Source organism: Salmo salar, chromosome 03 (genome assembly GCF_965601325.2).
Source record: "Salmo salar chromosome 03, fSalSal1, whole genome shotgun sequence".
In the NCBI taxonomy this organism is placed as follows: Eukaryota; Metazoa; Chordata; class Actinopteri; order Salmoniformes; family Salmonidae; genus Salmo; species Salmo salar.
Genome location: NC_138293.1, coordinates 28,300,223 through 28,327,091, shown reverse-complemented (window position 1 = coordinate 28,327,091; position 26,869 = coordinate 28,300,223). Strand labels below are relative to the sequence as shown.

The 26,869-nt window shown below is 41.8% G+C and overlaps 1 protein-coding gene across 2 annotated transcripts in view; it reads left to right on the top strand.

Annotated features, from left to right (window-relative positions):
- LOC106599285 (TGF-beta receptor type-1) overlaps positions 1-25,243 on the top strand; it is an 85,021-nt gene extending 59,778 nt beyond the window's left edge. Inside the window, exons 7-9 of one of the 2 annotated variants that reach the window (XM_014190439.3) lie at positions 6,830-6,954; positions 7,574-7,704; positions 20,696-25,243. In XM_014190439.3, the coding sequence (XP_014045914.1) occupies positions 6,830-6,954; positions 7,574-7,704; positions 20,696-20,821 (382 nt within the window). In that variant the 3' untranslated portion in view covers positions 20,822-25,243. Of the gene's footprint in view, positions 1-6,829; positions 6,955-7,573; positions 7,705-9,544; positions 14,999-20,695 lie in introns of those variants that run through there. The other variant, XM_014190441.3, reaches the window with a different exon arrangement.
- Positions 25,244-26,869: the final 1,626 nt, after the last annotated feature.

Here is a 26,869-nt window from a genome sequence, read left to right as displayed (position 1 = left end):
CCTTATCTTCTTTGGGATAGGGGGCGGTATTTTGACGTCTGGATGAAAAACAGCCTGAAACTCTTTCTAAAGACTGTTGACATCTAGTGGAAGCCCTAGGAACTGCAATCGGGGACGATTTCGCCCTATTATAAAAGTGGCAGGTATTGAAATCAGTGGTATGCTGAATTTTTTTTTTTTTAATGGTTTTTCCTCTGGGTTTCGCCTGCCATTTCAGTTCTGTTATACTCACAGACATTATTTTAACGGTTATAGAAACTTTAGTGTTTTCTATCCAAATATATTATATGCATATCCTAGCTTCTGGGCCTGAGTAGCAGGAAGTTTACTTTGAGCACACTTTTCATCAAAAATTCTGAATGCTGCCCCCTACCCTAGTGAGGTTAAATAGCATGATCATTACACAGGTGCACCTTGAGCTGGGGGGCAATAAAAGGCCACTCTAAAATATGCAGTTTTGTCACAAAACGCAATGCCACAGATGTCTCGTGTTTTGAGGAATCGTACAATTGGCATGCTGACTGCAGGAATGTCCACCAGCGCTGTTGCCAGAGAATTGAATGTTAATTTGTACCGTAAGCTGCCTCCAATGTCCTTTTACAGAATTTAGCAGGATGTTCAAGCATGCTCACAACTGCAGACCATGTGTAACCACAACAGCTCAGGACCTCCACATCCTGCTTCTTCACCTGCGGGGATCATCTGTGTGGGGGATGCTGAGGAGTATTTCTATCTGTAATTAAGCCCTGGGAGAAAAACGAATTCTGATTGGCAGGGCCTACCTCCAGGTGGTAGGCCTGGCTGCCAAGTGGGTGAGCCTATGCCCTCCAAGGCCCACCCATGGCTAAAACCTTGCCCATTGATTAGGGCCTAATTTATTTATTTCAATTGACTGATTTCCTTATGAACTAACTCAGTAAAATCTTTGAAATCGTTGCGTTTTTATATTTTTGTTCAGTATAGTTGATTTTATTCAAACACATATGGTGTGTATTTTTCCATATACACATTTTAAAATTTGAAAGGAAGAACAGACTCTCGGTCGACCAAGATTTTTTGTTGTTGTCAGGGACAGCCCTACTGCACAGGGAAACCATTGTCTGGGGTGATACATCCACACACACACATGCCTTCATGTATTATACTTATGCTAAAATGTTTATTCTTATGACAATGTTTTATTCTATTCCACTGAGCCATTTACTTTGTTTGTATTCTTATATTTTATTTGTTATTGTTGCATTGTTGAAGGAACCTGCAAGTAAGCATTTCATTGGACAGTGTATACCATGTGTATCCCGTAAATACGAGTAATAAAACTTGAAACACAAGAACACATATAGAAACACAGACGTATATTTAACGTCATTTGAAATCTTATTTGGATTAGCCATAACTCTACTTGAGTGCAGGTCACATTGTTTTTCTCTGATGCCTTAATCCACACGGCTGTGTATGCCCTTACTAGTGTGCCGTCAGTATTAACTGTGTCTGTGGCTTGCGCTCAGGGAAAATCACATCTTAGTCATAGAGCCTGTTGATATTAGATGCCTCTGGGTGATAGTGGGAGAGCTGAGGAGTGATGAAGGGGGGGAGAGAGAGTGCTGAGGAGTAGATACAGCTTTATCTCTGAAATCTTAAACGGCTCCATAGACGGAGCATGTGTTGGCAAAGGATTGAAATCTGATCTGTTTGGTCCAGTACTCTTCTCAGGGAGAAGTTTAAAGATTCTCCGGTACTTTTTTATACTTTTTAGCCAGTAGTTATGAAATTAGAGCTCACGAGCTAAAAGTGGTCCCTGAAAATGGTGTAGTATGTCACATGTGCAGATACAGTACCAGTCAAAAGTTTGGACACCTACTCACTCAAGGGTTTTTATATATTTTTACTATTTTCTACATTGTAGAATAATAGTGAAGACATCAAAACTATGAAATAACACATATGGAATCATGTAGTAACCAAAAAAGTGTTAAATCAAAATATATGTGAAATTATTTAAAGTAGCCACCCTTTCCCTTGATGATAGCTTTGCACACTCTTGGTATTCTCTCAACCAGCTTCATGAGGTAGTCACCTGGAATGCATTTAAATTAACAGGTGTGCCTTGTTAACCTGTTAGGGCTAGGGGGCAGCATTTGCACGTCTGGATAAAAAAATGTACCCGATTTAATCTGGTTACTAATCCTACCCAGTAACTAGAATATGCATATACTTATTATATATGGATAGAAAACACTCTAAAGTTTCTAAAACTGTTTGAATGGTGTCTGTGAGTATAACAGAACTCATTTGGCAGGCAAAACCCTGAGACATTTTCTGACAGGAAGTGGAAACCTGATGTGTTGTATTACCTTTAAACCTATCCCATTGAAAAACACAGGGGCTGAGGAATATTTTGGCACTTCCTATTGCTTCCACTAGATGTCACCAGCCTTTACAAAGTGTTTTGAGTCTTCTGGAGGGAGATCTGACCGAACAAGAGCCATGGAACGATGATGTCCCATTAGACACCTGGCGCGCGAGTTCATGTTGGGTACCCTCGTTCCAATACGTTATAAAAGAGTATGCATTCGTCCACCTTGAATATTATTCATGTTCTGGTTAAAAAAGGCCCTAATGATTTATGCTATACAACGTTTGACATGTTTGAACGAACGTAAATATATTTTTTCCCCTCGTTCATGACGAGAAGTCCGGCTGGCTTAGATCATGTGCTAACAAGACGGAGATTTTTGGACATAAATGATGAGCTTTTTTGAACAAAACTACATTTGTTATGGACCTGTGATACCTGGAAGTGACATCTGATGAAGAGAATCAAAGGTAATGGATTATTTACATAGTATTTTCGATTTTAGATCTCCCCAACATGACGTCTAGTCTGTATCGCAACGCGTATTTTTCTGGGCGCAGTGCTCAGATTATTGCAAAGTGTGATTTCCCAGTAAGGTTATTTTTAAATCTGCCAAGTTGATTGCTTTCAAGAGATGTAAATCTATAATTCTTTAAATGACAATATAATATTTTACCAATGTTTTCTAATTTTAATTATTTAATTTGTGACGCTGACTTGACTGCCGGTTATTGGAGGGAAACGATTTCCTCAACATCAATGCCATAGTAAAACGCTGTTTTTGGATATAAATATGAACTTGATAGAACTAAAAATGCATGCATTGTCTAACATAATGTCCTAGGAGTGTCATCTGATGGAGATTGTAAAAGGTTAGTGCATCATTTTAGCTGGTTTTATGGTTTTGGTGACCCTGTCTTTGACTTGACAAAACATTACACACAACTCTTGTAAATGTACTGTCCTAACATACTCTAAATTTATGCTTTCGCCGTAAAACCTTTTTGAAATCGTAAAACGTGGTTAGATTAAGGAGATGTTTATCTTTCAAAGGGTGTAAAATAGTTGTATGTTTGAAAAATTTGAATTTTGACATTTATTTGGATTCAAATTTGCCGCTCTTGAAATGCACCTGCTGTTGATGGAGTGCACCACGGGTGGCACGCTAGCGTCCCACCTAGCCCATAGAGGTTAAGTTAATTTGTGGAATTTCTTTCCTTCTTAAAATGTCTTATGGATCCCTTAAGTGTGAATCCCGTTACATTGGCGTGTAATGTTCAGAAATGTTTTGCCTCCAAAACTTCTGGTGAATGAGCACATCAATTTACAGAAACACTCATCATAAACTTTGATAAAAGATACAAGTGTTGTGCACAGAATTATAGATAAACTTCTCCTTCATGCAACCGCTGTGTCAGATTTCAAAAAAGCTTTACGGCGAAAGCAAACTTTGCAATAATCTGAGTACAGCGCTCAGACATCAAAACAAGCCATACAGATACCCGCCATTTTGGAGTCAACAGAAGTCACAAATAGCATTATAAATATTCACTTACCTTTGATGATCTTCATCGGAATGCACTCCTAGGAATCCCAGTTCCACAATAAATGTTTGTTTTGTTTCGATAAAGTCCATATTTATGTCCAAATACCTCCATTTTGTTCGTGCGTTCAGTCGAGTAATCCAAATGCACTGTGCTCGTGCAGTAAGTTCAGACAAAAAGTCAAAGGTTCTATTACAGTTCGTAGAAACATGTCAAACGATGTATAGAATCAATCTTTAGGATGTTTTTATCATAAATCTTCCATTATATTCCAACCGGACGATTCATTTGTCTTCAGAAATGAAAAGGAACACACCTAACTCTCACTGGAATGCGCGTGATTGAGCTCATGTCATTTTCTCAGTCATCTGATTCCAAGAGCTCTTATTCTCTCCCCATTCACAGTAGAAGCATGAAACAAGGTTCTAAATACTTGACATCTAGTGGAAGCTTTAGGAAGTGCAAAATGACCCCACAGATACTGTATATTAGATAGGCAATCACTTGAAAAACTACAAACCTCAGATTTCCACACTTCCTGGTTGGATTTTTTCTCAGGTTTTTGCCTGTCATATCAGTTCTGTTATACTCACAGACATCATTCAAACAGTTTTAGAAACTTCAGGCTGTTTTCTATCCAAATCTACTAATAATATACATATCTTATCTTCTGGGCCTGAGTAGCAGGCAGCTTACTACGGGCACGCTTTTCATCCAAACGTCAAAATACTGCCCCCTACCCAAGAGAGGTTAAAGACCAAGTCCATATTATGGCAAGAACATCTCAAATTAGCAAAGAGAAACGACAGTCCATCATTACTTTAAGACATGAAGGTCAGTCAAGAACTTTGAAAGTTTCTTCAAGTGCAGTTGCAAAAACCATCAAACTCTATGATGAAACTGGCTCTCATGAGAACCACCATAGGCAAGGAAGACCAAGAGTTATATCTGCTGCAGAGGAGAAGTTCAAGTAACAGACACATCTCAACATCAACTGTTTAGAGGACACTGTAAATCAGGCCGTCATGTCAAATTGCTGCAAAGAAACCACTACTAAAGGGCACCAATAAGAAGAAGAGACTTGCTTGGGCCAAGAAACACGAGCAATGGACATTAGACCGGTGGAAATCTGTCCTTTGGTCCAAATTTGAGATTTTTGGTTCCAACCGCCGTGTCTTTGTAAGACGCAGAGTAGGTGAACTGATGATCTCCTTATGTGTGGTTCCCACCGTGAAGCATGGAGGAGGTGGTGTGGGGGTGCTTTGCTGGTGACACTGTCAGTGATTTTATTTAGGAAACCAGATGGGATTTAATTTGTTTTTCAACAGGACAATGTCCCAACACCTCCAGGCTGTGTAAGAGCTATTTGACTAAGATGAAGAGTGATGTAGTGCTGCATCAGATGACCTGGCCTCCACAATCACCCAACCTCAACCCAATTGAGATGGTTGAGGTCCTTCAAGACTGTTGGAAAAGCATTCCAGGTGAAGCTGATTGAGAGAATGCCAAGAGTGTGCAAAGCTGTCATCAAGGCAAAGGGTGGCTACTTTGAAGAATCTCAAATATATAAAATATATTTTGATTTGTTTAACACTTTTTTTCTTGGTTACATGATTCCATATGTGTTATTTCATAGTTGTGATGTCTTCACTATTATTCTACAATGTAAAAATAAAGGAAAAACCCTTGAATGAGTAGGTGTGTCCAAACTTTTGACTGGTACTGTATGGGCACCACATCATTGCGCTCTCTCTCGCTCTTCTGTGTGCATCTTGCTAGACGTCACTCAAATGACAAGGCGCCAAAACTCATTGGCTAGGACTCGAATCACTAGGGGGCTGGCTCGCATGGGGGGGAAATGTAGGGGAAATTGCGCAGCACAGGTTCCAGAAAAATTTGCTTTCAAACTAGGGAATTTTTAAGGTACGACAATAATTCTGCTCATAGATTATGTTTGTATGAACTACACATTTAAAATATACTTAGTAGTCACCAGAGTTCCGGAGCATGTCTTTCAAATATTGCCTGCATTACTTCTATTTGCTACACTAATGCCATTTCTTACAAATGTACATTGTCCTCTTAATTATAACACAGAAATAATGTGTCCACTCCAATGTGGTTTCCAGTGCTAAAAGGAATTAGCAAGGATATGAGATTTGATGTGTAAAAGAATAGATGAGGGTGTGAAAATGGTTACCTGCGTCAAGCTAAGGCTATACAGAGGGATGGATAGGAGTGTGAGGGAGGAATGTTGATCGTGATGTGTTGCATTATGGGGCGTGAAGAGCAGTGCTGGGAGGCTTGGCTGGTCTCAGCAGACACTAGCAAGCATTGGGCAGGAGCATGTCACAGCCAATCCCTTTCACTGATGTTGCTCTGCGTCTGCCAACCATCCCTTCAACGCAGGAACACACACATGAACACACGCATGCACACACACACCTGTGCACTCGCACGCGGGCCTCCCACAACGCACTGCAGTCAGTGACAGTGTGACGGGCTAATAAAAATCCTGAGTGTTGTCTGGGTTTGGCCTTTCTTGTGACCTCTAACCTACTACAGCCCTTCTCTCTTGCTCCTGCCCTTTACTCTCCCACTCTCCTGACGACATTGCAAGGCTCGCCTTGATCAGATCATCACCTAGTAAAGGATTAGACAATAGACTGAGACTGTACAGGGATGTTTAAATCAAGATTTTAGACCGTCATTGGAGCTTTGGATCAGAAAAGGTCAGCGTAGAATATTCATCTTTAGAACGTTCATGTTTAAATCAGCATAGTACATTCAGTACCTCTTAACTGGGAGGACACTTGTTCGCCCTGGTCACTCAGGATACTCTTTGAGAATGAAGAGTGAATAAAGAGCTCATGTTGTCGACCCTGTGTTTGAAAGGCTAAAGAGAACTGTCTGGTGAATGTCTCCTCAGGTACATGGCCCCTGAAGTCCTGGATGACTCAATCAATATGAAGCATTTTGAGTCGTTCAAGCGGGCAGACATCTACGCCATGGGCCTGGTGTTCTGGGAGATCGCACGGAGATGCTCAATAGGAGGTGAGAACCAGTGGTGTAGTGTACTTAAGTAAAAATACTTTAAATTACTACTTAAGTAGTTTTGTTTAGGTATCTGTAGTTTACTTTACTATTTTTATTTTTGCCTACTTTTACTTCTCTACATTCCTAAAGAAAATAATGTACTTTTGATACATAAGTACATCTTAGCAATTCTATTTACTTTTAATACTTAAGTATATTTAAAACCAAATACTTTGACTTACTCAAGTGGTATTTTATTGGGTAACTTTTACTTGAGTCATTTCCTATTAAGGTATCTTTACTTTTACTCAAGTATGACAATGAGTACTTTACCCACCACTGGAGATAACACTACGCTCCTTTTAGCTCTTATCACACAGTGAGTTGTTTTGGCCCCAAGGACCGCGGCTAATTTCTGAAAGCCTCATGTCTGTTACACAGTGCAGCCTGCCACTGACACAAGGCCCAAGGTTTGGGATATATTGTGGGACTCACTCTGACTCTAGTTTAGTCTGTCCCTCTAAGGCTTGGAGTCATCATTTGCCTTTCTCTGATATTTTCAACACTTTGTCAGAATTTGTTCCTAGATTGCCATTGGCCTTGTGTCTAATCCCATCCCATGTCTGTTGCTCCCCAGGTATCCACGAGGACTACCAGCTGCCCTACTATGACCTGGTCCAGTCAGATCCCTCGGTGGAAGAGATGAGGAGGGTGGTGTGTGACCAGAAACTACGGGCCAACATCCCCAACAGGTGGCAGAGCTGCGAGGTATGACATACTATGTGCTTCTTGTCTTGCTTCGCTTCCCTTGGGAATATCATCAGTTTGTTTCTCTCTGTTTCTTGGTCAGTCTCTTAACTGTCTGCCTCGCCTCTGTCTCTCACTTTCTCTCCCTCTCTTTTTTTGTTTTTTTTGTTTCCTCTATTACTCTCCCTCTTTGGTCTCCTGCCAGCAGCCTTCCCACTTCATCACCAGATCCACTTTCTCTCTGTCTTTATTGATGCAATTTTTATTGCTTGGAAACAGACAATTAGATTACATCCAATTTGCAGTCATAAAGCATCGTAATCTGATCATCATCCCCTGCAAGGTTACAATGGCTCCTGCCAGAGCCTAGGCATCCCAGGCCAGCTGTAAAGCAAACCCCTGAATTGATGGCCAGGCTGGTGAATATTAAATGTCCCATCAGTCTATTTGTTTCACTCTGTCTGCGGTTGGAGAAAAGAGGCAAAAAATGTGCGGTTTTAAATCACTCAAAGCTAATTCGCTAAATTAACATGAGCACATCAGGTACACATTCGGAGAGATGACTAAAAGACCCATCTTTCTACCTGTCTCTGCTGCTCCTCACTTTAAAATCTATAGATGGACTGGTGTTCTTTCAGCAGTGCTGCTCTCTTTCTTTCTTCCCCCCCACCTGACAGTATTACCAATTCTAAAAATCTTGAAAGCTATTTCCCAACTCGGCTGCGTGAGTGCATACATACAGATGCCGGATCTTAATATGACCCATTTCTTCGCAGGAGAAAAATAATACTGAAGCAGGAGAAATGTTTTTTTTTTATATATATTTAGAATCGCCGCCTGGGGGCAACTGGAAGTGGTTTTTGTAGGCTATACAATGCACTGTCGTACCATACCTAAGGGGCTATGGTTTGGGGAAGGCTCTGCAAACCAACGAACCTCACACCATCAAATATTTGTACGGCTTGCTAGAGCATTGTGAACTGCCGTAACGCAGTGGTCTGATCAGCACACTTCGGCTCGGAGCATCAGGAGTTCACGCCCATTGCTGGGCAATCGTTTTGAAACTTTGTTATGAGTGGAAACTAATGTTGACGTAGCCTACTCTTATTATTTAACCAATCCAAAGGCAGCTGCCTACCTCCAAATCTTTTCTATTAGGTTACTGCCACTTGGGAAGGGATTCAAAGGCAGCATCACGTGATAACGCATTCGCATTCGACGAGGGGCGAGATGTTTGTAGCCACTGTAGCAGCGTGAGCAACTAGTGCTAGCAATTCAGTGACCAAGCCCAAAATGGAAATATCTGATACGAATAACAAGTAACAGAATTGATCTCCTCAGTACCTGTTAGTGAATGAAATTGACACCGACCAGAATAATTATCCTACAGTATAGGGTCCTCCTCTCGCATATTGCTTGGTCTGCTGCTCCATCGTTTGTGATAGCTAAATAAGCTATTTTACTGACTGTTTAAGAATGATCAATAGCCAGAATAGTGGAGTTTCACTGTGAAGCTAATATTGCATTAGAGCTGATGTTTTTTCTAATGAGTAGTCTTGAATTGTGATTTTTAATTCATACAACTATCACACCCTTGCATATTATTACATGACACAGATGTTCAAGATAACATGCTTTTATATTTGTCGATAACTAATATTGAAAGGTAATATGATGCAATCTAACTAGATTAGAAGGCCTAGGCTACTTCATCCTAATGGAAACTAAATGCATTGGATACAAAACAAATACTGGCATGTGATAACAAGATAACATATCCAATATAAATGCATATTAAACAGGAATAAATGTTCAGTAGAATGAATTGTAATATTATTGATGACTTTCTCTCTCCTTGCAGGGGATTAGACAGATTAACTGCAGTCACCAGATGCCCAAGCCTCTAAACTAGAAACATGTGGACATCAACACTTTGAATAAATGTTACATTTTTTATTGGTTTTCCTCTATCTGAGTCCTTAAAGCACAGTCCATTGTCGAAGAAGTAATTCCCAAGTGAGGGATATCCAGGAGATGAACCTCCAACATTCATAAACTTGTTCAGTACATGAGGGCAAATTTAATAGACAGGACAGGAGTTTACAGATTTTTGTTCCAGCTCTTCACGAACTCTTGTTCCAGCTCTTCATAGAAGCGCAACATGTAACAATTTCCAAGATTTTACTGAGTTACAGTTCTTATAAGGAAATCAATCAATTCAATTCATTAGGCCCTAATCTATGGATTTCACATGACTGGGAATACAGATATGCGTCTGTTGATCGGAGATGCCTTAAAAAAAAAAAAAAAAATTAAAAAAAGGACACCACCCTCTGCAACTGGATCCTGGTGTTCCAGACAGGCAGACCACAGGATGTGATGATTGGCAACAACACCTCCTCCACAACGACTCCCAGGGGTGTGTCCTCAGCCCTCTGCTGTTCTCCCTGTTCACCCACCCCTGCGTGGCTTTGCACGACACCAAGTCCATCAGGTTTTCTGACGACACCGCGATTGTAGGCCTGATAACCATCAATGACGAGTCAGCCTATAGGGAGGAAGTAAGTGAACTGGCATTGTAGTGCCAGGACAAACTCCCTCAACATCAGCAAAACAAAGGAATTGATTATTGACTTCAGGAAGCAGAGGAGGGAACATGGCCCCATCCATATCAACAGGACTGCGGTAGAGAGTCTGCCGTTTTAAGTTCCTCGGTGTACACATCACTGAGGACTTGACATGGACCAATAACACAACCAATCTTGTCGAGAGGCCGCAAAAGCATTTCTACTTCCTAAGGCGGCTGAAGAAATTCGGCATGCCACCCAGGTTCTCTCCAAATACTACTGCTGCACCATCGAAGGTCCTGACCGGTTGCTTCACGACCTGGTATGGGAATTGCTCCTTCCACGACCGCAAGGCCCTCCAGTGGGCTGTGAAGATGGCCCAATACATCACTGGGACCGTGCTCCCACCCATCCAGGACACCTGAGGAAGGCCCGCAGTACTATCGAGGACCCTAGAAACCCCAGCCATGAGCTGTTCTCTCTCCCTTACCATCGGGCAGACGGTATCGGAGTTTGAGGTCTGATACCAACAGGGTCAGAGAAGTTTCATTCTACAAGCCATCAAACTGCTGAACACTTGAACTGGACTGACCACCTACACTGACTCTGCACCCCTTAGCACATACCCACGTACGTATAAATGTACGCTACACACACACACATCACAACTTGTAATGATGGGGCGTTGAGTCGGAAGCGTGGTGCAGGTGAAACGTTTTAATAAAACAACAAAACAATACCAACTGAAGAGTGACATATAAAGGGGAGGAAATGAAGGTAATGGAGTCCAGGTGTGAATCATAATGGTTCACAGGTGTGCGTAATGATGAATCCCAGGACCGGTGGTTAGTATTCTGGCGTGGAGGAGCAGGAGCAGACGTGACACAACTGCTGCTACCAGACTCGTATTATGATTGCTAAATACTGCACAATTTAAACACTTGCCCCCTAATCCCCCCGTCCCCAAAGCGTGTAAAATATTGGATTATAAATTGTGCCTTCCTGTATTATACTGATACTAAAATGTTTATTCTATTCTACTGAGCCATTTTACTTTGTTTATTTTATTTCGTATTGTTGCATTGTCGAAGGAACCTGCAAGTAAGGATTTTGTTGGACAGTGTATACATATGTATCCCATACATACGACTAATACAACTTGAAACAACTTAATTGACCACAATCAACATTTTGCAATGGCAACTCAGTCTCCAGACTTGAACCCCATTGAAAACCTAGAGCAGTAAAAATACATGTTTTGTCATGCCCATGGTATACGGTTTTCATGACAAAAATGTGTGAGTCAATGAAGAATATTTATTGGTTAAATAAGAAGTTATGGTTAAAATGTATTTTTGACCTATTGTTTGGAACATTCCTAATGGAAAGGGGTTCCTGGAAAGCGTATTTAGGTGCTAATTTGGCCTTATCCTGAGAGAGAGCAGGTTGGGCAGTTAACAGATTGGCAATAGTAGAGCCATGGAGTGATTCCTCATGAAACCAGGCCACAAAAAATACCATGATTTTATGGATTTTCACAAAATGTAAATCCATAGAATGGTCCTTTTGGAGGAAGGATTATTGACATTTGTATCTAAAAATAATCAATTGGCATATTTATGACCTCCTTTTAAGACTCCATAATGTTTCATATGTAGGTGCTACAAAGCAAAAATTGGTGTCATGTGAAGCTTTACTGCTTGCACTGTAATATGAGTAGTATTTTGATTTCAATAACAATTCTTAAATTAATATTTAAAAATAAGCATGAATATTGAATATATGCAATTTATTTGTATATTTTTTTGTTGAACATAATATACTCTACGGGCATATCAAAGTTCCAGAGAGGGATCTCTGCAAATTCTACAGTTGTGATCCAATTGGTAAGCATTACCAATAGAGTGAATGGGAAAATGGATTCAAAATTGTTGCCCTCTGCTGGTGATTTGCAGGATGTGCAATGATACAAGCAATGTTCCCTCTAAGCTGCGTGCGCAGTAGCCCCGACTGCGGCGCAGCTCCCCGGGATTACCGCGCAGAAATATATCAGCCCACTTCACTCAACTTTCTAGACCAGTGGTCACCAACCAGTTTATCTCCAAGGTATTCCTAGTCGATCACCAAACATTTCTGTAAAAAAAAACAATGATAAAGCCTTGTGTTACTATTTTTTATTTTTTTGTCTCGGGAGGGGCTGTAGCAGTCATGAAATGTTGTCATGCAAAAGTCTGCCGGTCTCACGGTAATTGACCATTAAATAACAAACACGCATCTCCAGGCCTTGACACATACAAGCCGCTGATGCGCACCTTTGGAACATCGCCATTAAAAAAAGTCTAATAAATCATTAAATATACACCATCACAATTAATCCATTATTTTATTTTTATAGACATAGTTTAAGAACACTATTGTATGCATCATTTAAACATTCAGAGTGTAGGTTGGAAAAAGTATCAACTGTTCAGAGGAGACTGTGTGAATCAGGCCTTCATGAAAAGAAACCACTACTAAAGGACACCAATAAGAAGAGGAAACTTGATTGGGCCAAGAAACACAAGCAATGGACATTAGACCGGTGGAAATCTTTCCTTTGGTCTGATGAGTCCAGATTTTTGGTTCCAACCGCCTTGTCTTTGTGAGACGCAGAGTAGGTGAACTGATGACCTCCGCATGTGTGGTTCCCACCGTGAAGCATGGAGGAGGAGGTGTGATGGTGTGGGATGTGTTAGGAGTTGATGTTATTCATCAATAACACAGACTCCAAAGCAAATCAGGGGGAGAAAAATAGGTTTATTCAAAGAGAACAAATCATAGTTGTTATGCTGGGAAGTAGATGGTCCTTCTTCCCTGTCCTCACTGATTCTTCCCTTGAACAAAGGGACAGGATGTAATTTATAACCCCCAACCCTAGCCTGTGGTTGACCAATTTTAATTCCTGGCAATAAAATTTTGCTAATGTATCCTGTTTCAGGCTGAATCTATAGACAATTTGAACCAATGAGAACTTGCCACATGTAGCTATGAGTCACGGACTGAAATTCCTCCCATGTCTCTGACCCATTACTCATTAATTCCCTATTGCTGAAAAACAACTATTTCCATTGATCGTTAATTCCCTCTTGACCTTTTAGTCCTCTGCATTATGTCTTAAAATATTCTTACAGATGCTTTGCTGGTAACACCGTCAGTGATTTATTTAGAATTCAAGGCACACTTAACCAGCATGGCTATCACAGCATCTGCAGTGATAAGCCATTCCATCTGGTTTGTGCTTAGTGGGACTATCATTTGTTTTTCAACAGGGCAATGACCCAAAAACACCTCCAGACTGTAAGGGTTATTTGACCAAGAAGGAGAGTGATGGAGTGCTGTATCAGATGACCTGGCCTCCACAATCACCTGACATCAACCCAATTGAGATGGTTTGGGATGAGTTGGACCGCAGAGAGAAGAAAAAGATGCCAACAAGTGCTCAGCAAATGTGGGAACTCCTTCAAGACTTAGAAAAGCTTTCCAGATGACTACCTCATGAATCTGGTTGAAAGAATGCCAAGAGTGTGCAAAGCTGTCATCAAGGCAAAGGGTGGTTACTTTGAAGAATCTAAAATATATTTTATTTGTTTAACACTTTTTTGATTACTACATGATTCTATATGTGTTACTTCATAGTTTTGATGTCTTCACAATTATTCTACAATGTAGAAAATGGAAAAAAATAAATAAATTAAACCCTTGAATGAGTAGGTTTGCCCAAACTTTTGACTGGTACTGTAGGTATTCAGACCCTTTACTCAGTACTTTTTTGACGCACCTTTGGCAGCAATTACAGCCTTAAGTCTTCTTGGGTATGACGCTAAAAGCTTGGCACATCTGTATTTGGAGAGTTTCTCCCGTTCTTCTCTGCAGATCCTCTCAAGCTCTGTCAGGTTGGATGGGGAGTGTCGCTTCACAGCTATTTTCAGGTTTCTCCAGAGATGTTCAATCGGGTTCAAGCCCAGGCTCTGGCTGGGCCACTCAAGGACATTGAGACTTGTCCTGAAGCCACACCTGTGTTGTCTTGGCTGTGTGCTCAAGGTCATTTTCCTGTTGGAAGGTGAGTCTGTGGTCCTCAACGCTCTGGAGCAGGCTTTCATCAAGGATCTCTCGGTACTTTGCTCCGTTCATCATTCCCTTCGATCTTGACTAGCCCTACACTCCCTACCATTGAAAAACATCCCCACAGAATGATGCTGCCACCACCGTGCTTCACCATAGGGATGGTATTGGATAGGTGATGAGCAGTGCCTGGTTTCCTCCTGTGCCTTTTACTGAGGAGTGGCTTCCGTCTGGTCACTCTACTATAAAGGCCTGATTGGTGGAGTGCTGCAGAGATGGTTGTCCTTCTGGAAGGTTCTCCCATCTCCACAGCGGTACTCGGGAGCTCTGTCAGAGTGACCAACTTTATTTGTGAATGATACAAACCATAGAATGTCTTAGAAATCAAGACATACACTATATGAGCTGCAAGGTACGACTATAGGCTATTGATGATTTGACAAAGCAGCAAAAAAGCTTGCACTCTGTTCCTTTCCTCAGGCTGCACAGCTGTTTTCTCATCAGACTACTCTCAATTTAATCTTGTCTTTACTAATATGCAAAATTTGTCGAGGTTTAGAATTGGCCATTATCAAAGGGGCAGGGGGGAAAATACATGTCATCTGTATGCACTCGAATATGGAACGTTGGTCTATTTTGTAGGCTACTTCAGTTTTATAGTGGAGCATGTGCTTAATATGAGCCGCTGATAAAGAAATACAAGAACACTTTTTTCATTCCTTGCATCAACCACTGTTTGAGGAGTATGCTTTGGCTGCCCAACAGGTGATATTCCACCCAAACGCTGTATTGCCATAGGCTCTCCAACCTTGTTCTTGCAGCTACCCAGTGCTTAATTTGGGGAACCAAGTGAAATCTGTTTGGGAACATCGATTAGTAACGTTTCGCAACTAAACATATTTCACTAAACTGTTCACAGCCCCTCTGCACGCTTGAGAAAGGAATAAAGGAGAGAGAGGAGGAGATGGAAACGTATGGTGGTGAGAGATTCTGTATAGCTAAAGGTAATGTGTCACCCAATTAATTATGAAAATATAAAAATTCCCTATAACCAGGTTATTGAAAATCCAAAACAAATTCACTAATTGTAGGCTAACTGTAATCTGCCCTGCACAATCAATGAACCAACAGCATCGCCTAGGACTATACTTTTTCTCCCAGACTCATGAATATACATTTTGAAGCGTAGCATAAGGTAACCAGTCCATCCAGGATGCATAATAACAGTACACACTCAAAGGCCAGACCAATTAATTATGTATCAAAGACATCTTAAATCAGTTTTGATTTATGTTTTTCTGCCATGCATATATGCAGTAGGCTATGTATTGTATAATGGAACAATCTATGTTAATTCTTTTTTTTGTGTGTGTTGGCAGGCAACCGCAGCGTGCATGTGACGCATCTAGTGCAGTAGTGCCTAGGTAGAGGTTAGTTGCATGCCCGCTTGCATACTCTCGCTTACAGCTCGCTGCCGCCGGCAAGCCCTTGTGCATGAAGCCGCTCCCAAATTCACTACAAGTCTCCCCTTGTTGGTACAAAGCCTCTCCATGACCAAGACTCCTGTCGGGCCTCCTCGCGACGGCACATGTTTACTGGTTGTCTTGAAACTCCAGGCTAACTGGCAGGGGATCTCGGAGCAGCTGTGGGCCCCAGAGATGCATCTGTACAGGCCCACCTCTTTGTGGACACATCCTGGCAGCTATCAACCACTGTCCCGCTGCCTTGTGGGTTAGTCTGGTACGACAAAGGCTAGGGGAGCACACCCTGAGAGAGAAGCAGCGTGCTGGTGGTGCGTGATAGGTGGACGCTGACAGACTGGGGCTCCGGCAGCTGTGGAAGATTCTGGTCATCCTGGGTTTCCCCCTTGCCACTGGAATTTCACCTTCCTACAGTGAAGTAGTGCTGTTGGGGATTGCGCACCCTCAGCGGCACTTTAAATAACTTCCTTTGCGCAGGTATCCACTTCTGGCCTTGGTGAAGCCATCAACTGGAAACCGGACTAAAGTCTGGCGACGTTGGGGTGTTTGGTGACGGGGGCAGGAGTGAATGCACCGGGAGCCCTTAATCAGTGCCAGCGGCACAGGGCTATTATGGTTGCCAGCAGCTGTGACTTGAGTGGCAGCTGCTCTCGGCAGACCCCTGTGTGACTGAGCAGCCCTATTTAGGAGCCACACTGCTCACCACAGCTGGGGAGAGGCCTAGAAAAGGTGACCTAAAAATTGCCCACGCACTCCATCCTGGATAGACTACCGCACCTATCGGGAGTTCCACTCAGCGGTCGAAAAATGCTAAAGAAAATAATTCCCCTGAAATTAGTGAGAAAGAACATCGGACCTCTTTTGGACACTGGCGATAATAGCAATAGACCCCATCGGAGAACAGCTTTTATTGCTGCAGAACTAAGGCGCTACAACATTGACATTGCTGCCCTGAGTGAGACCAAGTTCCTGGATGAAGGTTCCCAGAAATAAGAGGGAGAAGGTTACACCTTCTTCTGGAAAGGTTACCCTCCGGGTGGACAACATAAGCACGGTGTGGGACTGGCAATTAAGAACAGCCTTCTACCCAGCCTCTGACACCATCACAGCCTTACTGGACAATATGCACAAAGCGTACAGGGCTACTCTCAACAGTCCCACATTTGCTATCCTTCGCAAGCAATGGCATGCATTGCGCAAGGAAGTGCAAACAATCTTGCACGCTCTGAAAAAAATGAATGGTGGACGAATAAGGCACAGGAAATCCACATTTATGCAGACAAAAACGACATGCACAATTTCTACAACTCAACTAAAGATATCTATGGCCCTAGAAGTCGCTCAATCACCACCATGAAAACAGCTGATGGTCTGACTCTCTTGAAGGACCAAAACCAGATCCTGATGAGGTGGGCTGACCACTTTTAAGCACTACTCAATTAGCATTCTTCTACAGACCACTCCATCCTGAAAGAACTGCCTGTCTGTCCACCCATTCCAGACCTCAACCATTTTCCAACCTTCCAAGAGGTGTTATCAGCTATCTGTTCCCTCAAGAACAACAAGACTCCTGGTGCTGACAGCATCCCGGCAGAGCTACTTAAGAAGGGAGGTTACTTCTGCACCAGAACGCTCCACCAGTACATCACTGAGGTTTGGGATGGGGAGATCGTCCCCCAACAGCGGCGGGTTGCAAACATTGTCACCATCTATAAGAACAATTGGTGACAAGTCCATCTGCGACAACAGCCGGGGGATACCCCTTCTGGCTGTTGCCGGCAAGGTCCTGTCCAAGGTGATGCTACACAGGCTGGTGAACAACATCACAGAGGAACTGCTGCCAGAGTCACAATGCGGCTTCAGAAAGAACAGGAGTACGGTCGACATGATATTCACGGTACGGCAACTCCAGGAGAAGTGCCGTGAACAACATCCGGACCTTTTTCATGGCCTTCGTCGACCTCTCCAAGGCCTTCAACACTGTGAGCAGGGAACTTCCTCCTATGTGTCACCCAGCTTTTCCACAAGGAGCTTGAAGACAGCAGCGGTGTTGCGGTGAACTTCAGGCTGGATGGAAACCTATTCAACATCAGGAGGCTCCAAGCAAACACCAACATTTTGATAGAGCAGGTTCTTGAGCTGCAGTATGCTGATGACTGTGCTCTTGTGGCCCACACTCTGAAAGCCCTTCAGTCCATCCTTGTAGCGGCTGTGAGGGTCTAGCAGGATGGGACTGTCTATCAACACCACCAAGACAGGTGGTCTGCCAATGGAGATCAAGCCCTCCATCCACCATGCCTGTCCTCACCATTGAACACAAATCACTGGCAATTGTTCTGTCCTTCATATACCTGGGCAGCATACTCTCGGAGGACTGCATCATCAACCTCAATTCAAAATAGGATCAAGCAAGCATCAGCTGCCTTCGGGAAACTCAAATATAGGGTCTTCCAAAACAGGGATCTCCACCTCCACACAAATTGCCATCTGCATCACCATACTTCTTTACAGCTGTGAAGCCTGGGTCAATTACAGATGCCACAACAAGCAGCTCGAGCGATTCCACATAAGATGCCTGCAGCGCATCCTGGGAATCACCTGCTGCCACTGTGTGCCCCATACTGAAATACTTGCTAAGACCCAACTGCAAGAGTATGGAGGCCATGGTCACCCAACACCAACTGCGCTAGCTTTGGCATGTCATTAGAATGTCTCAGCAGCGCTTGCCACGGAAGATCATGTATGGCCAGCTACATCTTGGCCGGCGGTCTGTATGGGGGCAGATGAAGCACTACAAGGACCAGCTGAAGAAGTGCAACATCAAACCCACTGATAGGCTAATTGACATCATTTGAGTCAATTGGAGGTGTACCTGTGGATGTATTTCAAGGCCTACCTTCAAACTCAGTGCCTCTTTGCTTGACATCATGGGAAAATCAAAAGAAATCAGCCAAGAGCTCAGAAAGAAAATTGTAGATCTCCACAAGTCTGGTTCATCCTTGGGAGCAATTTCCAAATGCCTGAAGGCCCCACATTCATCTGTACAAACAATAGTACGCAAGTATAAACACCATGGGACCACGTAGCCGTTATACCGCTCAGGAAGGAGACGCGTTCTGTGTCCTAGAGATGAACGTACTTTGGTGCGAAAAGTGCAAATCAATCCCAGAACAACAGCAAAGGATCTTGTGAAGATTCTGGAGGAAACGGGTACAAAAGTATCTATATCCACAGTAAAACGAGTCCTATATCGTCATAACCTGAAAGGCCGCTCAGCAAGGAAGAAGCCACTGCTCCAAAACCGCCATTAAAAAAGCCAGACTACGGTTTGCAACTGCACATGGGGAGAAAGATCGTACCTTTTGGAGAAATGTTCTCTGGTCTGATGAAACAAAAATTGAACTGTTTGGCCATAATGACCATCGTTATGTTTGGAGGAAAAAGGGGGAGGCTTGCAAGCCAAAGACCACCATCCCAACCGTGAAGCACAGGGGTGGCAGCATCATGTTGTGGGGGTGCTTTGCTGCAAGAGGGACTGGAGCACTTCACAAAATGGATGTGATCACATGTTATCTGGGTGCTTTGCTGCAGGAGGGACTGGTGCACTTCACAAAATAGATGGCATCATGAGGTAGGAAAATTGTGGATATATGGAAACAACATCTCAAGGCATCAGTTAGGAAGTTGAAGCTTGGTCGCAAATGGGTCTTCCAAATGGACAATGACCCCAAGCATACTTCCAAAGTTGTGGCAAAATGGCTTAAGGACAACAAAGTCAAGGTATTGGAGTGGCCATCACAAAGCCCTGACCTCAATCCTGTAGAAAATGTGTAGGCAGAACTGAAAAAGCGTGTGCGAGCAAGGAGGCCTACAAACCTAACTGTCACACCAGCTCTGTCAGGAGGAATGGGCCAAAATTCACCCAACTTATTGTGGGAAGCTTGTGGAAGGCTACCTGAAACATTTGACCCAAGTTAAACAATTTAAAGGCAATGCTACCAAATACTAATTGAGTATATGTAAACTTCTGACCCACTGGGAATGTGATGAAAGAAATAAAGCTGAAATAAATCATTCTCTCAACTATTATGCTGACATTTCACATTCTTAAAATAAAGTGGTGATCCTAACTGACCTAAGACAGGGAATTTTTACTAGGATTAAATGTCAGGAATTGTGAAACTGAGTTTAAATGTATTTGGCTAAAATGAGAATATGAAAGTGTTCAGTTCAAATCAGTTAGGTCAAATGCATAATACACCTAATATTGAGAAAAAAAAGAAGAAAAAAAGCCTCTAAGAGGGGACCAGCAGAACATCCTGTCCGATCTGCCAGAGGGCATACTGCTCAATACAGCCCTGCATTCGACACGAGACTCACTGACAAAGACCTTCGGCAGCCCTCGTGAGATTGAGGAATAGGGATGCAATGGATTGGTATTCAGACCTGTGGCCTGGATGTTGTAAGTCTGACCAGCCTTTTCAAGGTCAGAACGCTGGAGCTCCTCTGTGTCTCCATTGTCTTTGCTGGGCCGCAGACCAGGGGTTTAAGTCTTAATTCAGACTGCGGTTGCAGATTCAACACCATGTCTATGAGTAGCGTCTCTCTATTGCTGTTTCTCTCTTTCGCTCGCTCTTGAGTTCTTTCACAACCGCAGTGATTCCATTACTTTTTCCACTTGAAGAATGACATTGTGACATTGCAATTGCCGCAGTCATGGTGTTTACTCTACGATTGGTGGGGGCAGCTAGACCAATCCATATGTATATCTCAGTGCTCAACAACGTGCAAAACAAAATATGGATGTGTAATTGCTGTCCTGTGATGTTGACGCCATCTCCCCTGTCTCTGTCCCATCCCCAGGTTTTGCGGGTGATGGCTAAGATCATGAGGGAGTGCTGGTACTCCAACGGGGCGGCCCGCCTCACCGCGTTGCGCATCAAGAAGTCCCTGTCCCAGCTCAGCCAGCAGGAAGGCATCAAGATGTAAACTAGAGACAACGCCACCTGAATGTCTGGAATATCGGTCCCCATCTATGTGCTGTTCTCCTCGACTCCTCTTTCTCTGAAGAAGGAGGGAGGGAGGTGATGGTACAATCAGGTGGGTGTGTTTACCCTTCTATGACTCATTCCTTTAAGGCTGATTGGAGAGATTGTTTCTCTGCTCTCTAATATGGCATTAAAACATGGGTTGATTCCAGTGGATAACCTGGATAATACTCTGTCTGGACTCTGGATGCAGAGACACAACCCCCTGACCCTCCCACCGGTTTGCCTGACTGGTTGCAACAAGCCCTTTTTCTTACCCCCAACAGACACTACTTGACTATTCCTACCGCTGGTAGGAATTCCATTGAAAATATTCTGAATCAAAGAAATGACTTGCATTGAAAGAAAATATACATTTTCAAATACCTCTGTCTGGTTATTTCTCAAAGTACCGCGGTATGTGTCTATTTAAGCATTTCATTCAAACAGGATTGAGTGTTACTCATATGCATTTATTTCTTTCACTCAACATTTTGTACCTTTAACATTTATTTTACAGATGCCAGTTCCATAATTGTGTATACTTTTGTCAAGAAAAACTGGATATGACCTCTATCAAGACTTGTCAAATATGCAGTGAAATATGCAGTATTTTATTCATTGCTATGTACTGGTAACTGACAAAATAAAGGAAACACTTGAATAAATACAAAGTATATTGAAAGCAGGTACTTTAACATAGGTGTGGTTCCTGAGTTAATTAACATCCCATCATGCTTGGGGTTATGTATAAAAATGTCCAGTTTCCCATTATTTTGACTACCATGGCTAGTAGAAGAGATCTGCCTTTGAAAGAGGGGTCTCAAAGGAGCATAGGGGGTTTAAAGGGTTTGTGAGTGTGTGTGACCAGATCTCAACCTAATTGAACAGTTATGGGAGATTCTGGAGTGGCGCCTGAGACTGCGTTTTCCACCTCCCATCATCAAACCACTAAATGATGGAATTTCTCGTGGAAGAATATTGTCGCATCACTCCAATAGAGTTCCAGACACTTGTAAAATCTATGCCAAGGCACATTGAAGCTGTTCTGGGACTCATGGTGGCCCAACGCCCTGTTAAGACACTTTTATGTTGGTGTTTCCTTTATTTTGGCAGTCACCTGTAAATGTATTTCTTAGTGTAAATATGAGTCGGTCAGAGGAGGCTGGTGGGAGGAGCTATGAAGAGACTCAATGTAATGGCTGGAATGGAATTAATTGAACTATCAAACATATGGAAACCATGTTTGGCTCCGTTCCATTAATTCCATTCCAGCCATTACAGTGAGCCGGTCCTTTCTATAGCTCCTCCCACCAGCCCCCTCTGGAGTGGGTGTGTATGCTGTACTCTATTCGTGTGTGTATACAGGTGTACATTCTATGTGTACATACAGTACACCTAAGCTGATAGATATACTGAACAAACTTATAACACAACATGCAACAATTTCTAAGATTTTACTGAGTTACAGTTCATACAAGGAAATCAGTTAATTAAAATTAATTAATTACGTCCTAATCTATGGATTTCACATGACTGGGCAGGGGCTCTTTTATTTTAGTTCATGAAACATGCGACCAACACTTTCACATGTTCTACATGTTGCATTTATCTTTTTGTTCAGTATAGTATACCTCTATTTTATACAAAGCACTCTTCATTCTTTCAACCATAACCATGAAGTGCTCTGAATCAAGGAGGTTCTCTGAAGGAATGGGTCCTCCCACTGCCATAGGAAAAAAATGCAGTGGAAGTCAGGGTCATATTCATTAGGCACCAAACGGATTACCTGGATTTATCCAATAAGACCTTCTTGTTTTTGTATTCCACCGAGTAGTGCTACGATGTGCACTAATGAATACAATTAAGCATCACCGTGATACCAGTTTACCTTTAAATCTTCTCAGTAGGAATCAATCCTTAAGGGAAAGCATTGATGGAGCTGCATTATATACACTATTTTCTGTATATTTGTATTGCTTTTATGTGAATGAGTTTTCACATCTAGGGGCATAACATTTCGAACAAGAATGTACATTTGGATGTCTTAGATTTGTGTACAGCTCTACCTTTACAGTGAGAAAGCCCCATGAGACCTATACAGGTCCTGTAGTCGATCTTTCATTTGTTGCATGAATGAAAGACAGAACATTTTACTTTACTAGTTGGAGATTCATTATGCTGCTAAACATACAGATGTGATCATGTGACCTCCCTTATTATTTTCCAGTAGGACAGAACACAGAAAGGATAATTAAACGAGTCAAGGAAATTCTGTAGGTCATCTGAAGTAGACATTGTATCATATCGCTTCAGTAGCAATAAGTGCACTTCTGAGCATTGCTGCATAATTACATTTAAAAAATATAATCTACAATAATATAATCGACTATAAAGTACTGTGAGGAGAGGTCAGATAAACGCTTGTCAATGCCATGGCATTTAGATTTGACCTGTAGGGTTCTTTTTTTATTTTTATTTTTTTGCAAAACCGGAGGTGCATGCTGTATTCATATCTGCTACTGTGTTATTTGTTTTTGTCTTTTAGCAAGTTTACATCAACCTGCTTAAACCAAATCAAAACGCCCTTGAACTATTGTGCCATGCATGGAATGCATAATTGGTCAACTGGTCATTACAGAACAGTGTTGTGGATGGAAAAACAATGTGGTGTTTTTTTCACATTTGTCAGACTTGAGGTGCTGGATATTGCTGCTACGATATACAGTGTATGTTAAACCAAAAAAAGTAGTATTTTACAGTGGAACAAGAAATGCAACTGTTGTCATGACTAATCCAACAATTTTATTTTCTACGTCATTCCTCTGTCTCATCAGCAGCCTTTTTCTTTTCTGACTCTCATAGAAACATCCAGGTATTTATCTCGGCAACATAAACAGCCTCTGAGTCCTTACCAGCAAGGACTCCACTAACTATGATCATTATCTGCTAGTCTAGCTTTCACCAGGAACCTTGCATTTGCCCCCTCCCAGTGTCAAAACTGTTTTACATTTTGATATTTCCTTTCCCAATTGTTCTGTAATCTATAAATGTGCTGTGAATTGTACTGTGTTTTATACCTGTATGTAGAGTGCCTTCAGAAAGTATTCATACCCTTTGACTTATTCCACATTTTGTGTTACAGCCTGTTTTCAAAATGGATTACTTTGGTCAGGGAGGTGAGAAAAAACAAAGTCCTTATTTTGAATTTGGACTGTAACATCAAAATGTGGAATAAGCCAAGGGGTATGAATACTTTCTGAAGCACTCCCCATTATTTTCAATGAGTGGAATTGAATCTCCCAATTACCAGTAATGCAGTATGTAGCCATCATTACACATACATGATTACGGTCGTCACCTCTCATTGACCTGAACTCAAGCACTCATTTGCTAAAGGAGAAGAGCCCTGCGGCAGTATGTACTGAATGAGATGATCTGATTAGCAGAAGGGGAAAAAGACCAGTGAGGCAGGCAGCGAAGTATACATATTTAGTAGTGGGCTTCTGATGCAACCACAAAATTGGAAATTGGTATTAAGCTCTGCTGTGTAGTACAGATTGTGAAACAGAATAAAATAAAATTTAAAAAACCGCTTCTGGTAAGCAAGCCATTCTGAAACGTACAGTATTTGAGGGAAAATATGAAGATTCCCTGGTCATCTTTATCACATATTGCACAGTAGCTGTAAAGTAGCTGCAGTATGTGCTATTACATACTGGCTCCAGCAGAAGAAAGCCTTCTTATTTCTCCCAGTGCCTATGTTTGACTTCTATTATATGGAACCATGTTCAAAGCCCACCACATGTTCTGCTGAAAAGAAAATGAAACAAAGTTTGATTTGAAACACAATCAAAAAATGGAAACGATACCTCCTCGGCACACCAATGTTTTTAATTTTGTATTATTATAATTTACCTCAATGTACATAATACTATTATTTTCCACTTTTGCCATTCTATTTCTATGAAATGTCTAATTGAAATAATATTAATGCACATTTCTTTGTCAGTGGTACTCCATATACGGTGTTTGTTGTGCCCATATGTTTAGGAAGTTGTCCTACTGGCTCGGTTTGAACAATCTCTTATTTGAGAATTGTTGATATTTGAAGAATGCTTTTAATCTCTTTAGAACCCTGTCAAGTTGTAGAGAAAGCCCCTGTACAGTTTCATATATACCATTTGTTTGGAGGGTCATGTTACACCACACACCTTTTCAGAGGTGCGTATTTTCTCCTCCCTGAGATAAAGTACATGTATGTTGTAAAGTGTTTAAAAGAACGAGCGCTCGACATAGGAATTCAGAGGACATTGACTATTATTTCAAGTTCATGTATAGTGAAGTAGGATGTTTTGTGAATAAATATATACACATTTTCTTACCTTGTCACATTTGTTTTTTTTCTTCTTCTCTTTGAAAGAACCCATCTTCTGTGAGTGTATACATAAAAAAAATCACTAGTCATTCAGGTTCAAGTCATTCACATTGTACTGCAAGATATTGAAGTATCCAGACAAACTAGAATTTAAATGCTTTCTATAAATCTAAATAGTATAGCTTTGTTATCAAATTATTCTGTCAACCACATTTCCCCTTTACATGTTCCCCCCACCAACATGATGGCCACAGGGATTATTGCTAATGCACATTCAACAATTCTAGTACTGTAAATGCATCCATTTGACTTTGACTACATTTAGTATGCCATAAGGAGTGTTTTGTTTCAGTGTTTATTCCACTCTATATCAGTTGACCCCCTCAGGTGTTCAAACTTTTTTATGATGTCTGGAACGTAAATACGTTATAAGTACTCAGGGGCAAATGGGGAGGCTCTATCAGGGTCTCTTTAGAGTCTAGAGATTCCCTGTAGACCCTGTCTGTCTGGAGATCCCTTTGTTCTGACTCACTGTAGTCAGGCTGAGAAGCTATTGGCCTGGCCAAACATCAACCCATCTCTTGACAGTTCATCGTCATCTCTTGAGTTTTGGCTATCCAGACGTCCATGCAGTGTTCCTTCATTTCTCAAAGCCAACAGGGCTCCAAGAGGGTGTGTTCTGGTTTGATACTCTATCATCAATGATTGGACTCTTGAAGGGTGAAGATATCAGCATGATTGGATTCCATGTTGAGAAATTTAATTTGAGCTGTTCAATGTAACTATGTCTGCATGCTATTTGAAAAGGGAGATTATTTTCAAAAGGTGGAAATAATCAATCGAAAGTTCTGATTTGAAATAATTCTGCACTTAACTAGTCAAATCTATCCCTCCCTCTCTCCCAGCCTAACTTCAGTCGTGGTCATTTTTCTCATAGCCATATTTCTGGCGAGCATGATAATGGGGGTCAGTAGGAATAGTGAGAGCAGGGAGAAACATTTATCACCTTAAAAAAAACGGTGCTGATACAAACTCTGGTTATATGATCATTCCCAGAGGTAATTCACTTCTGGGATCCTATTTTGTGCTTTATTCCCATTCTGGGGAGAGTTATGTTCTGACAGTTGGGGAAAAGTCAGATTTCCCCTCAGGTTAGTTCTAGTTCTCCATGCCTTGGCCTACTTCCACTGGTTTTATAACAACATATACCTCGTAGTTATTTTTCAAAATACTTTGGTCTCTGTTCCCCTTGATGACAAATAATTTACTTGCAGTCAATCCACCTGTCACGTCATGTGTTCACCTCCAGCCCACTGTGGTTAAAGACCAGCCTTACATTTCCACTCCACTTGTTTCACTGTTCATTCAGGGAGCTCTGTCCTTGCCTCTCATTATTCTCTCTCCATGACACCATCTCTATTTCTCCTCAACTTATCCAGCGTGTTTCGTAAAGGCTTTGATGGTAGTGATTAATGCTTGATGTACATGCCACCCACATTTTTAACTGCGCAGTCTAGACATTGAGTGGTTGCGTAAGATGCAAGCCAAGGATGTGTTTGGTATTCCCTCTGCCATGTTGTATCCCACATCTGTGCAGCCATGCATGTACCCACTGTGCATCACAGACCCTTA